Here is a 15,443-nt window from a genome sequence, read left to right as displayed (position 1 = left end):
AGGGTAAAATGCTGGCATTGTTACTGAAATAAAATATGGGAAATTTTACCACAGTGCAAAGCATGATAAGTTTTATCACTTACAAGTACTAATTCATGTGAGTTCTAGTGGGGAGAAAAAAAAGCAGATCTGTGAAGCTGATGCATTCATATGAACAGTGAGAGGTTAAAAATGAGCATGCTAAATGGAACAAAAATAGTAACTGAGGAAAACATACAGAATCCCTAAGCAGATGCTAAGGAAGGCCTTTGAAGCAGTTAGTATAACTAAGTCTGAAACCAATAGGCTTATGCCTATTGAAGGACAAGGGTAATTGAAGGAAACAGTGATGAAGCAGGGAAGGAGACAGAAATAACCTCAACTGGGAAAAGATGATTCTATTAAAGTGGTCTTTATCCAACAACACATTCCTTGTGCTTTTATTTAAGACTGTCATACATCTTTCTCAAAAGACTTTCTCCGACTAATAAGTCCCAATCTACAGTGGGAATTGAGGCTCCCAGGCACAATCTGTGTTAACCCCACGCACACGAGGCCCGTGCCAACAGTGCTCACGTGCTCCTCTCACCTGTGTGTATTCTCAAGTGGACCTTTAAGTGGTGGGATGTTCTGAAAGTTTTTCCACAGTATGGGCAGTCTTTCATGGCAGAACCAAGGCTCCTGTCTCTCAGTAAAGCTGGCTGCTGGACTCCTGCAGATCTCCCAGCTTCTTCTCCAATGTCTGCAACACAGAAATGTTCTCACATCACTTCAGCACATGTCAGAAGTTGTTCTCACTAAAACTGCTAACACAACACAAAGTTAAACATGTCAATACTACACCTGTCTATTTCATTCTTTAAAACTGACAGAATGCTGACAATTCATGTATTTTCTTGTTATTGTCTTAAATTATTTCATCTTTCCCATCATGATTTTAAGCAGCATATGGTACCTTTATATACTGAATTATACAAGAAAAGAAACAGCTGTGTCAGCAGCTGGTTTGATTTCTTCTTTTGCTTAGTTCCTATTAATTTTTTCTCCAAAAGTTTGAGATTGTTGTTTTGTTGAATCTATTTAATTTATAAGTATTGTGAAAACCTGTAGGCTTTTAAAGGGAAAAAGTTTGCACCAGTATAATAAAACCTCTTAAAACAAGAAAATTGCAGTGACAGGGGGTCCAACAGCACTGACAGGGTCTACATGCAAAGCTAACCAACTTCCTCTGGAACATCTCAGCAGTGGAATTACAACAGGCAACACAGAGAGTGGCCTAATATCATGAGAAAAACAATGAAAAAATTGGTCAGATGAGAGGGAATTCCATCTCCCTCTCAGCCGCAACTCCTGCGTTTTCTCCTTCAGAGTTCACAGCTACACTTACTCTTTGCATCATAACACAATGGGTGAGACTCCAGGACACCTCTTCTCTCTCTTGATATAAAGAAACAGTCATTTCAGCCATCTTGAGTGAACTGCTTTTATCCAAGCAGGCAAGGAATAAAATAACTTACAAAAGACTGACATAAAAATTGCAAAAAAAAAAAAAAAAGTAGGGCATTAAAAAAAAGTCATTATTCAAACCACACAAGGCTCATCCATCATCTTGTACATAGAGGGTCATGTAATATCACTGTAAGCATCAATTCAGTATCACTACAAGCACCAGTGCATGATGTCACCAAAACCATGGCAAATGTTGAGGCTGTGACCCAGATTGACACTCCTGGCACGTCAGGAGCAGGACACATGGACACAGCATCACACCCTGTGCAGAGCTGAGCTATCTGGGTTAGATCCAGGTGGGGAGCACAGAGTTAAAACCTGCATGCAGAGTCTTGATTATTTCAACCATAAACCACTGACTAAAAATGTTCTGTCTTTACCCATTTGATATCTAACTAAAGCTGTCAGGAAACATAGTGCAGTTTACACAGCATTGCCTTTTAAAAGGAAGTAATGGGACATAAGAAAGACTTAAATATTTGGCTCTAATAAAATTTATTCTCACAGTAGCAGAGACCCAAATACCATGTTTCTGGAAAAGGTAACACTAACAGGCATTTCAGTATGTATTATGAAGTGGTTCCTCTAAACTATTTTGTTTAAAACTGAAATAATGAGATGATAGAGCTATTAAATACACACACACACACATACACACATATATATGTATATATGTATTTATGTATATATATATATATATATATGCTTATCTCAGTCATGTATGTAATCAAGCTATTACTACTTTTCAAAACGTAAATCTGATAGTTTTCACATCCCATTCTTGTTTAACATTTTCTGACTGTTCTCAGACTGCAGAGTTAAAGCATAATATTTAAGTTAGAAAGCCAGTAAATGTCATTTTGAATTATCTTCAAGTACATAAAGTTGCATGCTATAGGAGTTTATTTTGTCTTTGTGAGTCTAGGAAAACATACATAGGTGCTAGCCTATAATTCCAATATCCCTAAAGAGTTTAGATTTTCTCTGTTTTTACTCCTCAAAAGTTGTATATAATTATGGCTTAAGCTTCTTTGGGAAAAAAAAAAAAAAAGAAAGAATTCCTGAGTGCAAAAAGATTTTTCTGAAGTGCAAAACACAGAATGCATGATGATAAATTGCAGGATTTTATTTTGATTTTCAATAAATACGATATGAGCATTATAGATAAATATATAGATAAAGTTAACAAGCCACTCAGGAGGAATTTACAGAATAAGTCTACTAGCTATGTTTTGCTACATGTCACTCTAAATGATGGCCTGTTATCCATTTGCCTTTTATCTTTCTATCTAGAATATGTGTGGCCCAATAAAAAAGAATAAATTTGTAAGATGAACAGCTCTCTTTGCAGATTTAAGAGTCTAATTTTCACTTTGCACAAAATTGAATTTTTTCAAGGGAGCAAGACGATGGAGTTTACTCTAGCACTAATCCCTCTGAAAAAGCAAACTGAAAACAACAATGAAGCAAAGAAAGATGTGGGTGGTCTGAAGAGTTCTCTTTTAGATTTAAGTAGACATACAGTAGATAGCTCCAAAGGCTTTACTCCAACAGGGGCCTTACCTTGAAGAATTTTTCTTCCCACAGTGAAAGCATTCCTAAGACTTTAAAGCTGGGCTGAGGGGTTTTCTTTTGAATTCCTCTGCCTACAAAGCCCACCGAAGCGCTGGAGGCCATCGCTACCTGAATGAGCAGCTTTACATCCAAGCTCTTTTATTCCCAACAATGAAAAGATATGTTCAAGGCTGCCGACTCTCCCCATCAAATGCTAACCCAGCTTCTTACCAGGGCCCCATTTTGCCACATTGTACCTCTTTGTCAAAGCACTTAAGTTTAAAATGTGCTTAACTTTAAAATGTGTTTAAGTCGCGCTGACTCTGCTACTGAGGTTTTCTTATATCGAGTCTCTCAGAAGTGATCTGTGGAAACTTAGGATGAAAAAAGAAGAGACTGACAAGAAAAAAGTTAAGAAGCAAACTGAAGAATACAGACTATGCCAACATCAGAATATGTGGGGAATGAAAAATCCTCAGTTTTACCAATAATCATGTATTCTAAACCTCTGACGTCCCCCTTCTCCTGTAATTGAAAGCGCCTTCAAAAGCAGAAAGTCTCAGCTCTGTTAAATTGTGAAAAAATATAGCAAAAAGTAATTTTACAGATCTGCAGAACTAGGATTGGCCTCCACAAATTAATTTATGATTTACTCAGGATTTTAGCTTTGGTTTTGGGAGCTTCTCAATTCTGAAGATAAAAGATCAGGAAGGAAAGAGAACAGTTACTTATCTTCCAGCCGTTGTGGTTCCCTGATTTATGTGGTCTATATGATGTGCACTTGATGCACGTGGGATTACACTGCCTTTTTTATTATCCATTTCCATTACAGGCAGGTCAGCATCCTGAATATCTTCCTGCCCATCCCAACCTTTCCTGATTAAAGTGCAGGAAATAAGAGACTAAAGTATGATATAGATGTACATGCTGGATGTGAGACTACCCAACCTTGCCTCTGAACTTACTCTCGCTGAGATTTCCTTTCACTTTGTGTCTGTTCACACCAAAAGTCCTGGACAGAAATGTGAAAGGCAACATTCAGTTCTAAATATGAAACTGGTTTTTGGGCCAGTCTAAGGACAAGGAACAGCTGAGAGTCCCCAGCTGCTCTGTGTGCTGTACCTGCTGGGCAGGCACAGAGTGCTCCCTGACACAAGACAGAGGAATTCAGCCACAAAGCAGCTTCTGGGGAGGTATGACAGGGACATCTCTTGCACACCAGGCTGTGCCCATGTTCTCGTGGGGTAAATGCCAGGAAAGAAAGGTCACTTCAACATCTACATCAGAAGGTGGAGATTAACTGCATAACCAAAGAGCCAATTTGGCCAAAATGTGAGCAAAATGATTTGGCATGCAGACTGAATAAAAATTAACCAGTCCATAAGATCAGTATTTGAGGGATTGCCCTTCTTCCAACAGATGCCCAGTTCTCAGGAGAGAAGGGCCTAAAAGCCACCACTCCTCATCTAGCAGGGAGATCAGGCTGGTTCCACACAGGCAGAAAGTTTCCACAGAGACAGATAATCCCAACAAACAGCTCTGGAGCCAGGAGCACTTCTACAGTAGAAGGTTAAAAGAAAGTGAGAAAGACATCAGTGAATTATTTTTTCACAGTCAATATCTTACTGCTGGTTATCAGAAATGGTCCAGCCAGAAACGAGCCATGGCCATGGCCAGCAGTGCCCTCAGCACACAGATTGCAGATGCCACAGAGGAGAAATGCCAGCTTCAGTGGATGTTGCCAGAACAGAGAAGACAAACTTAGATGGACAGTGAGTCACTGTAGTCAAAGCAGAATCTATCTAGGCAGTCATATAAAGAGCAAAAGGAAACAAATTCTTTGACATTTCCATATATATTCTGTATGACTGGTCCACCTGTCTGCAATGAGCCCATAAACATGATTAGAAAAGGGTGGATTTTGTAAAAAAAATTTGTTTGTAAAAAGAAATCTGCTTTTGTAAAAAGAAAACTGTTTTCACTTGGTTAGGCAGCAGCACTGACTTCAGTCATGATAGCAATCAAATTCTGAAAGGAACATCTACTTATATGTGCCACAAATTTCACCAGAGTACTTATTTGCTGTGGGTATGTGAAGGTGCAGGGATTCACAAAGAGGTGCTTTAATGTTCAAAAGAGCTAAATTGAAGCCCTCATGAAGGCTAAATCATCAGTGAAGTCAGTTGGAATTTGTCAACATAAGGTTTGCCAAATTAGCCAAAAACAGACAATCACATGGAAAAGGTAATCAACTCACAAAATAGGTAATCAGTCTTACAAGTATGTGTTTGGTCTTGCACAATTTTCAACACTATTAAAGAACCCTTTGAAAATGTGGCCAGAAGCCTTTAAAGCTGCACATAATCCCAGGTTTTCATATATTTCTGAAATTCAGAATATTTGTAGTTCTTCAAATCTGCCTGTTAATGAAACTTGGTGCAACGAGAAGTGGTAGTGACCACAGCTATTTTTTGATGACCCATGAAACACCCAGATTAGCCCATCTTGTGGCAGGAAATCCAATGTCAAGAAAGGAGTTAGAAGATATTTAGTGTGTTAATCCTGTCACTGCTGTCAGCTCCTTGCAAGTATGCCTGAACCCAACCACCTCATTTCCTGGGAAGCAACACAGAATATGCCAAGTTTATTAGAAAACATGCTTTACATTTCTTGCCTATTCCTAAGAAAAAGCCTTAGTAATACTGAAAATAGTGGAAAATAGGAATATAATTAGGGATATAATTAATCATATTTTTCTACCTACCTGAAGTAGCTTCAATTAGTTTCATCCCATGTAAATGAGCACAGAATCTGGCCCTGTGCTCATAATTTGAAATTAGAACCCTATTAGTGGATGTCACTACACTTTTTTGCTAGTGAAGTTCATGGTTTAAAATGAAAGTTTCTAATATTACTAAATATTACAGTTATATTTTAGGCCTCCGGAAAGAGTTGCTAATGTCCTAGGTCAGGAACAACTTGCTGTCTCTATTGTTTCATCAAGGATTTAGGTTTTATAATGACCATATAAGGGAATCTTAAACTGTTTCTATGGATTGGCAGAGAATTTGTTTAAACACAGAGCTATTTTAGAAGAGAATTGGAAAGGAGGCCTACTAGTGAGAAAACAGCATTCACATTGTTTGTATTATTAGAAATAAAGATTATACAAAGGTTCCACTGGTAAATAAAAAGATACCATGTCTGAGATGAGAATTCCCTCATAGCCCTCTGAACCACACAAACAAATGCACAAACTGCCCTGCCTCTGTTAACAATTAGTCACTGGCAGAGTTAAACTTAACACACAGTCGAAAAGAAACTGAAGCAAAAGGCCCAGAACCATTTGTACAAGGAAAGATTGCAGCTTGTAGAAAGGAGCAAATGGCAGCCACAGGCCTGCAGGGAGTAGCTGGGTGCTGTTTCAAGCCCAACAGGAAGAGAGACAAAATATTGTAAGGAATTTCTTAGTAACTGGTGATACACACACACCTTAAGCCCTCTCCTGGAACACCACACACTTGAAGATTGGTGGTTTTCACACCCCATGGGTTCAAAACATTTTCATGGCAATACTGCATGTATACAGTGCTGGTTATTGCTTAATGCTTTTCATAGTGGCACTCTGAGACACATGCAAAATCTGTATATACAGCACAGAGAGACACTGATGGAACACTTCAACAAAATTAAGATTTTGTTAATCATAAAATGTTTTCTTATCCTCTTTTCATTCCAATCAAATTCCCTATAGAGGTTTTTTTAGCAGTTCTTAGCAGTTTTACTTCTCAATTTTTTCTAAAATTTTAAAACCTTTTAAGATAATCAGAGATCAAACACAGTTTCTGAGTACATCATTTTAGCTGTTTCATTTCTTTGAAGAACTGTGTGAGCGAAAGACATAGAAACTCAGATTTAGCACTTAAAACACAGAGTTGTTTACTCACCATTAGCTGGCAGAGCTCAGTTTTGACCAAAAATTGAGCATGGTGAAGAAAAAATATTTTTTGAGAGAATATTTTCTGTGTGAGACCTCTTTAACTGTTTTGTTTTGGGTTTTATTTTAAGAAAGGAGACATCTTAAGCACCTTACAATATCTTTCATTTAACAGTTGGCAGAAGGAAACTCCCAGATGAACACTGGCCTGTGTCTTTCTCTTTAACCAGCTGAGTGATCCAAGCTTTTAATAAAGCTGTTCCAATTATTGTAAAAGTCATCTAGTACCTTATAGCCACAAATATTGACAGTTTATTGCACAAAGCATTCATGGCATTTGAAGGTCACATCATACATAATACATACACTTTTATAAAAGTGTCTGGAACAAAGAGATACATGATCAGCAATTACATCTTACCATTCGAGGGTATGATTTTATACTTATTGAAAATGAAATACTATAAGAAATGCAAATTGTTAATAAAACACAAAATAGTTCATTTTCTGTATTTATTGTTTTATTAATCAGCAGTACCAAGTTCAGTTGTATAAAATCAATGGAATGCCATTCATGCCTCAAGAAGATTACAGTTAAATATCATTATCCTGGAAACCATCACACCTATTCTTAGCTCAGAATGAGAAGAAGTAAGGTTCAAATTGTAATCTCACTACTGTACACCTCTCCAGCCCTACTGAGTTCAGTGTAACTTCAACTCTTACATTTGAGTCAGGACTTCACCCTATTGTTACAATATTAGTTTTGATAAAACTGAATTGGAATAAAACTTGAAAGAGTGCTAAAGGTTTTTTTTCTTAATATATACACATGCAGACATGTCAAACTTCTTCACCCTCTTCCATGCCCCTGACTTAAGGCCATTCTAAAAACCACATACACCTGCCCAAATGGTGTAACTAAAAGTTAAAAGTTTCAATTTATTCATTCAGACCTGTGCACAGTCCTTCAATAAATTCAATGGACATCAGAAAAACACAGAGCAGAGTCATGAATTACTTGTTTTTGGTTAGAGTCTTCACTTTTTTGATGTTGCTACTATCTCCTGGAACCTCTAGCTACCCAGTGAGAGCTGGCTAGAGGCAAATGGCCATGGATCTCTACATTGTTCCCCACTACATTATTACCCCAACACCATTTTCAGCAGTTTGTTTCAAAATTGCAGAATACAAAATCTTCTCTCCAAAGCCCTTAACATGGAAAACTCTTTCACCATCCAACCCCTTCACTGGTTTTTCAGATCTGCCACTCCAAAACCATGACCTTGAAATCCCACTTCCTTAGCCCGACTGTTTGGCTGAAAGCACTTCCCATCCCAAATCACCTAGTTTGTCAGATGTTTGTCATGAAATTCCACTAGACCTGTGTAATCTTTCCACAGGAAAAGAGGAGGCATTAGAACTGAATGTACTTTGCCATTTATCAGAATGTCATTTATCTAGCCAGTGCTAATTCTTGCTTCCTTCAGAAGAGCACCTGAGCTGCCAGTGCACCCTGTTGTACTCCTCTCTCCATAATGTGTGTCTTCACAAGCAAAGCAGCTTTGGACCTTTTGAACCAGCAAAATGGGGCTTAAATACATATTCATGGATCTTTCCTTGGTCTTTTGCCAATAGTCTTTGCCATCTATCCTCAAAATTTACTTCAGTGTCCAATTATGCTTCGATAGCAAGGTTATCTCCCAAACCTTTCAAATTACATACTTCACACGGTTTTCCCCTCCCTTTCTTAAAACAAGCTTAGAATATTCTGGAACTTTACCAAAAGTTAGTGTGAACAGTCCCTTGTGATTTTCAGCAGTTTTCTTACCCAAACCCTTGACTCACCTGGCTTCTCTTTGATCCTGAATTTGCTGAATTTGAAATGGGCACTTGATTACTGACCAGGGAGAACAAAGTCTTTCCAAACTTCATACAGATTGTATACTGCTTTTGGACAGAATTCCAGTGGGGAATCCAAGCACAGAGGCTATCCAACTGGACCATCTTTTGGATTTGTATGTGTTATTTGTAGGCAGGTGTTCAGGTACCAGATGGCCTTAAAACCCATACTACTCAGGTTATAGCAGCTTCTACAAGCTGTCTGCATCATATTCCCATCTCTGAGATTTGAGAGAGGCTACATGGAGCTTGATAAACACTTTTACCTAGCATTGCTCTCCTGATGCCAAGGCTAGATCAGATATCCAATTTGGGAGAGTTGCCTTACAGTCCCTCTTTAATTAAGTACTCCTGATCTCCCACTCCTGGGATGGATTGCTACTGCTGATTAAGCTCCAGAAGTAGGGATCTGTGGAGGCAATTTCATGAGGGAGAAAATGAAGTTGCTAGCTAATCAACTAAAATAACCATTAACTGGACTTCTGTGAATGAATATGTTGCCTTCTCCTTGCTTCCATACTTGCCCTGTTTCTTCCACCTTGGGAGCTCTACAACCCCACAAACCAGAGGGGTAAGGGTTACTTCACCATCACCTCTATCTCGTTCCTAAAACACTTGTGGGACAAGCAGGACCATTTGGTACAGGCTACACTATGAAGGAAATCTAAGATGGTATCAGTACACCATAGGAAAAAGGACAAATCTGGGTGGAAGACAGCTCTGTTGAATCTTTTTTCTCTAAGTTCTTCTCATCTTCCCAAAAATGCATTCTCTCAGACTATAAGTACAAATTAACACCCATCTCTTTGTAGTTTTCTAAATCCATTGATATATTTAAAAATCTTTTCAGTACTTGCATAGAAATAATTATTAATTACACTAGCCAAGTTTCACCCTAGTTTCTGGGTTAAAAAAATCCAAAAAACAAACAAATATTTTTTTTCAAGGGAGAACCACAGACCTGACTTCATTATAAGTAGCTCTCAGGGCATCAGGTATCATTGGGTAAGTTCTTGCATGCTATTGTTTAAGAAAACCCTTTTTCATTATTATTATCTTATCACAGAGTGGAAAAATCAGCACAGAAGTGCCAGTAGCAGGTCATCAGATTTTATAAAAATTCATTCTACTAAAGAAAAGCATGAATTATTTAAAATGTCGCAGGAATGTCTTTCTGTAGACACTGGCAAGGAAAAAAAACCAACCAAAAAAACCAAAAGAATCAGGCATGTAAAAAGAACTATAGAGGTAGCTAAATTACTAATTTCCCCCTCAACAAATTGAGAAAGAATTAAAGACTCTCATTCCATTTACAGATTACTGATTAGAGAGGTGCTGACAGAGTCTCTAAAGAGTGAATAATGTCATGGTGTGTGTTACAACATTTGCACTATGATATGAGAGGCTTTTCCAGTATCTGTATTTTCTTACTTTTAACTTTCCAGTGCTCCTTTCAAACTAAATGACCACTTTGAGGTAACATAAATACTTTTGTAAATAATTTTTCTCCCATTTAACTTCTTTGGTACAAGGCACTTGAGGATAATTTCCAACTTCTTTATCCATTTCACAAAAAAAAGAAAGAAAAAAAAAAGCTGTATTTGAATAAATACTTACAAGCAATCCTAAACTGCTGAATCTACTTTACTAGCACCCTTTTTCTATAAATAAAATATGTTAATTACATGAGTTTTGCTGTAATGGAAAAATATTGATTAAATTCATTACATTAAGTCTTGAGAAGGGATCCTTTAACTCTTTGGTATAGGTTTTTTCCTCATTGTTTTAACAGTGTACTGTGAGAATACTGAGAACATGATATTATCTGGAAGAACTCATTCATTTTTTTATACTAATGTATCTCAAAATGTATTACTAGGTCAACTCATATCCATGTTTTGTAAAATAGCCTTAATGTACATGGATACCATAAAATGATATTTGTGGGTGTGCTGGTTTTGCATTTGGGTTATAAAAATTCTGAAATGCTGCCTATGGAGCTGATCTATCAATAACCCAGTTTTCCTCTTCTACTATGAAAATATAATTTTTTTTCATCTGAACTACTCTAGTCAAAAAAAAAAAAAAAAAAAAAAAGAAAAAATATTTTGAATGCTGTCCTCTGATTTAGCTGAGCTTGTGGCAATAACTGGTTTAGGCATAGGCTTCAGTATGCTGGAATGATCCTGAAACTAATTTTGCATGTGTTGGAGTTGGACTGTGGCCATGCACGTCAGTATGCTGGAACAGAGTTATCTAAATCCTGAGCCTTATTTTACATGTGCTGGTGTTGGACTGTGGCCCTGCAATCTTTTAGGTCTCCATCTGTAGCTATCAAAGCCAGGGTGTGCCCAGGCACTCGCTACTGCTCGCTGCCTTCCCTGTACAGCAAAGCTCCAGGCTCACCCTCGCACACACCGGGGTCACTGGGAGCTCGTCAGAGCCCTGGCTGGTCCCACCAGCCTTTCTCTAAAGCCTCTCTGCAGCCATGGCCAGCCTTTTGCAGGGCACCTCACTAGGACCCTAGGTGCTTATCACGTCCCCCATCAGTGATGAGAAATACCAACTTCTTGGAGAGGTGTTTCTCAGATTCAGCACATTAATTCCTTTCTCAATACCAGGTAAGGCAGTCCTCTCATTTTTCAGCGAGCTATGGAGACCACAGTCCCACCACTGATGGAAGACCTTTCCCAGCCTGAATGTTTTCCCTTCAGCCATCAGCCAAAGGAATGTGAAGTTCAGAAAGTCTAGTCCAAAAGCTGGTGATTGTTTACTCCTGGGGAAGTGGACAAGAAAAGATCAGGCACTTGGAGGCCACAATAAAGAAACCCAGGCTGTGCACCAATCTGGAGCACCAGCACAGAGGCAGGAATGGGGACTGAGCAAAGCAAAGTCACTGTGCAAGGTACAGTACAAAATCACCCCAAGGTGAACTGGTAACCTCCAGGAATATACAGGCTGATGGCAGCAATGTACAAAGTTTTTGCAAGCTGCTTATTTACAGCTCCTCCACATTAATCCACCAGTAAATACATATTTTAACCCATCAGAAGCACCTATAAAATTAGGAGACAATCCAGCCTGCCTTGATTTGCAAACACATTTCCCTACCATAAATTCTGTCTCTATGGAGCCCAGCAAGCTGGAGAAACAACTTCACACTAAGGTCAAAATTAGAAATTTGAATGAAGATCAGGCATTCTTCCCTGGCTGGACAGACAGAAGTTATCTTACTGTCTGCCTCAGAGACAGAGAGACTTATTTTAGAAGAAGGATAGTGTTCTATCTCTTAACTTATTAGCAATGCACTTTCTTCAAATTCCAACAGCAAAAGAAATTCAAAACCCAGGTAGTCTGCATGCACGGAAGCACCTTTTGTTTAATAAATAATTCAACCATGTATTCCTTTTTAATTTAAAAACGGTCTGACTGAACAGTCAACAGAGTGAACTAAAGTTGGCAAAATACAGTGTTGAAAAATTAAAAAGTGTATTCAAGGCCGTATTCATTTGCTTCACTTCTCATATACTGGAGAGACAGGCTGTGCTGAAGTTCTAGCTTTTTTCTTTTTCTTTTAAATTATACACATTCAGTCACATGATGCTCACTTGCCTTTGAAAGCTGCCTTGCCCTGGAATTAGTCTTTCTCTCTTTCTGTTACTAGTACAGCAGCTGCTGCTCCTCTACCTCGTGAACATCATCAGAAATTCAGCCAAAATGTTTTCACGAGCTCCTCTGCCATGCCTGTGAGGGCCAGACTTAAACTATCCACCATCTTGGAAAGCAGAAATGCTGTAAAACCTTCTGGAAATATTCAGATCATCATCAGATTAATGGCCCCACATATCAATAAGTGTATAGTGAGGTACAGGAGACACATCTGGCAACAAAAATCTGCAGATACTGATGCACTGAAATCCATCCCAGGACTGAGTTTGTAACACACTGTATTGGGATCAGCATTTGGTGCTCACTTACTCTCTTAAAGACAGCCAAAACATATAGCCCTATCTTAAATATAAACTTACAGGCTCACTTTTGTAAAATAAAATTCATAGCAGTAAGTAGTTGAGAATAAGAAAGAAAACAGCTAATGGAGTCAACTCTTACCCAGCCTTCTGTACCACAGTTTCAAATAACTTCTTGAATCTTGGATCAGACAGAAAGGAAAAAGTAATTCTGTGGTTAAACCTCTTTATTTCAGATTTCTGGAGATGAATCTGCTCCCCCACACATCCCAAAGCTGATGCAGGTACTTAATGGTTTCCTAACCCATCCCAGCTTTTAAGGCTCTGCTCTGCTGAGGGTTTGGCTCCCATCACTCTGAATGGCTTTCCCATGTTTTTCATCCTTTCTGATCAGCACCTTCTGGAGCAATGACCATTCTATAACCATCAACAGCCAACAACATGAAATTCCAAGGCTGATAATGCTCAGAGGACATTAAATGCTGACACAAGGAAATCTTATCTCAGAGAGGTCAGATATGCAGGAAAGAAGATCCTTACTGGGAAGGAGAATAGAGGAAACATAACCCTTACAAAGTAACATTGCCTTTATAGAAAATGACTTGGCAATAAGATCTTTCAAAGTGGACGTATTTGTTCAAAACTCATGTTAGACCCTCTGGATGACAGAAATGAGTCACATTTAGGAGATAGAAGTTTCACAAGTGCATCCTGACTATTCTGGAAGAAGAGCAGGCTTTCTTCAAATTTTCACTATTCTGAGCACTAGTAAAATTAATTTCCTGCAATATATAGGTTGAAAACAGCAACCAGACCAGATAAATTTTCACAGATAGGAAAATTTCAACAACTTCCATTGCTCTGACAAACCACCTATAAATTATATGTCCAAAATGTATCTCTGAATCTGACAAAGTATGAACAAATGCATCAGTATGACTACAGAGATTTAGACACAACTCCTCCCCTGCAAGTCAGAGAATCCTCAGGTTCTAATTTTGGCTGATTATTGGCTTGCACTGAGACTCCCTGCAATAAGCACCATGTCAGAGAACAGCCTGATTTAAACCCTGGGAATGCAGGCTCCTGCATTTGTGCAGACACACGTTTCCATGCCTTTTCAGGATGGCAGTGGTGGGAGCCACTCCAACAGCCTGGCAAGCCCACACAGAATTTGGTACATGACAAACTGGCTTGCACCAGATCACATTTGAAAGCTGTCTACAGTGGGACTGGCCAACCTAGCAAAGTCATGCATGGGGTTGAGGAAAGGTGAATGGCAGCATTAACTGGTCAAATGAAACTTAAATAATTCTAACAATTCTACTAGTACTGGGTCTTTTCTGGCTGCAAATTTTACAGATATGTGTCCAGTCATGAGGGTCATAGCTGTTTGTTTCAAAAAAGAGATTCTCTTGACTAACTAGGCAGCGGAGCTTGCTGACAGATGCTGAAATATTATAATAAAGGGTGGACAAACAAACAGTATCTCCCTATTGCTGCCATTTTTTCATCATAAAACTGCAGGAGAGCAGCACTGTGCATTTAAAATACACAATGATGGGAAGATGCAACTTCAGAAAGGCAGCTCAGATACCAGACAGGACACTGAGGAGTGTTGCAGGTCAGTGAAACTGGTTCCAGAAAAGAATTGCTGGAGAGTCCATCGTCTGCAGTACTGCTCCAGTGAGTGATGCTCACCAAGCAGCAACACACTTCCTCTCTGTGTTCTAGGGTTCTTTTCAATTAATATTTGTTTTAGTTATGTTGAATCACTGCTCATCTACTAAGATATTATTTGATTTAAAAAAAGAAAAAAATCCTTTCTTCTTGGTTACATTTTCACACAGGTTTTTTGAAGTAGGAGAGTAAACACACAGTCCCTATGATGGCAATTTCCATTCATAGTTTGACAACTAAATGTTGCGATGTTACTTGAAACTCCTGCCTCTTATCTTTCAATTTTTCTTTAGGGAAAAACAGCACAGAAATATACCCTGCCATCTATTTGAAAAGATGCAGATATAATCCACCTATGATGATGCAATTTTTGGAACTAAGACTGTGATCCAAAACAGCAGCCTGATCTACATTTTAACCACAGCTATTACAATACATAAAACCAAACACGGTGATTCTCCACATATCTTTATTTATTCTGAAAATGCTTTGCAAGATTTCTGCCTGAGAATGCTTTACATAAGTAATCATTATTGAAAAGTTTCCCTGAAAAATATGTACCTTAAGACTGTAGAATTATAGATAGGTGGGGGTATGCATCCAGATCTTTCCATCTGTGCAGAATTTGCTGGCCATCAAATGTTTAAATATCTGAGGGTCTTCTGATGGCAGACAACCAGCAACATAAGATCAGCTAGGGGCAGCTGGCTGTCAACATCACAGGAAAACCCATCTCTGGCATGGCCAGGGACTTTGTTCAGCATGGCCATTTGAGGCAGCAGTGGCAATCCAACCTGTCCCACAGAGCCAGGGTGTGCCAGGGAGCTGTACACTGACAGTGTGGGAAATCATGGCACTGATCTGATTCCTGCAAGGGACCACACTCTGTGGAGGAGCTGTATTTCAACAACTTG

General features: G+C 38.7%; 1 protein-coding gene across 4 annotated transcripts in view; it reads right to left on the bottom strand.

The window, feature by feature from the left end:
* The window catches only part of ZNF536 (zinc finger protein 536), a 343,745-nt gene that overhangs the window by 130,058 nt on the left and 198,244 nt on the right, over window positions 1-15,443 (bottom strand). For all 4 annotated transcript variants that reach the window (XM_054296230.1, XM_054296233.1, XM_054296232.1 and 1 more), the window contains one exon: window positions 569-721. In XM_054296230.1, coding sequence (XP_054152205.1) covers window positions 569-721 — 153 coding nt within the window. The remainder of the gene's footprint in view (window positions 1-568; window positions 722-15,443) is intronic.

Source organism: Melozone crissalis, unplaced genomic scaffold (genome assembly GCF_028551555.1).
Source record: "Melozone crissalis strain CALT ecotype California unplaced genomic scaffold, PUWL_Pcris_2 ptg000007l_1, whole genome shotgun sequence".
Lineage (NCBI taxonomy): Eukaryota > Metazoa > Chordata > Aves > Passeriformes > Passerellidae > Melozone > Melozone crissalis.
Note: the sequence above shows the minus strand (reverse complement) of the source record. Positions and strands in the feature narration are given on the sequence as shown.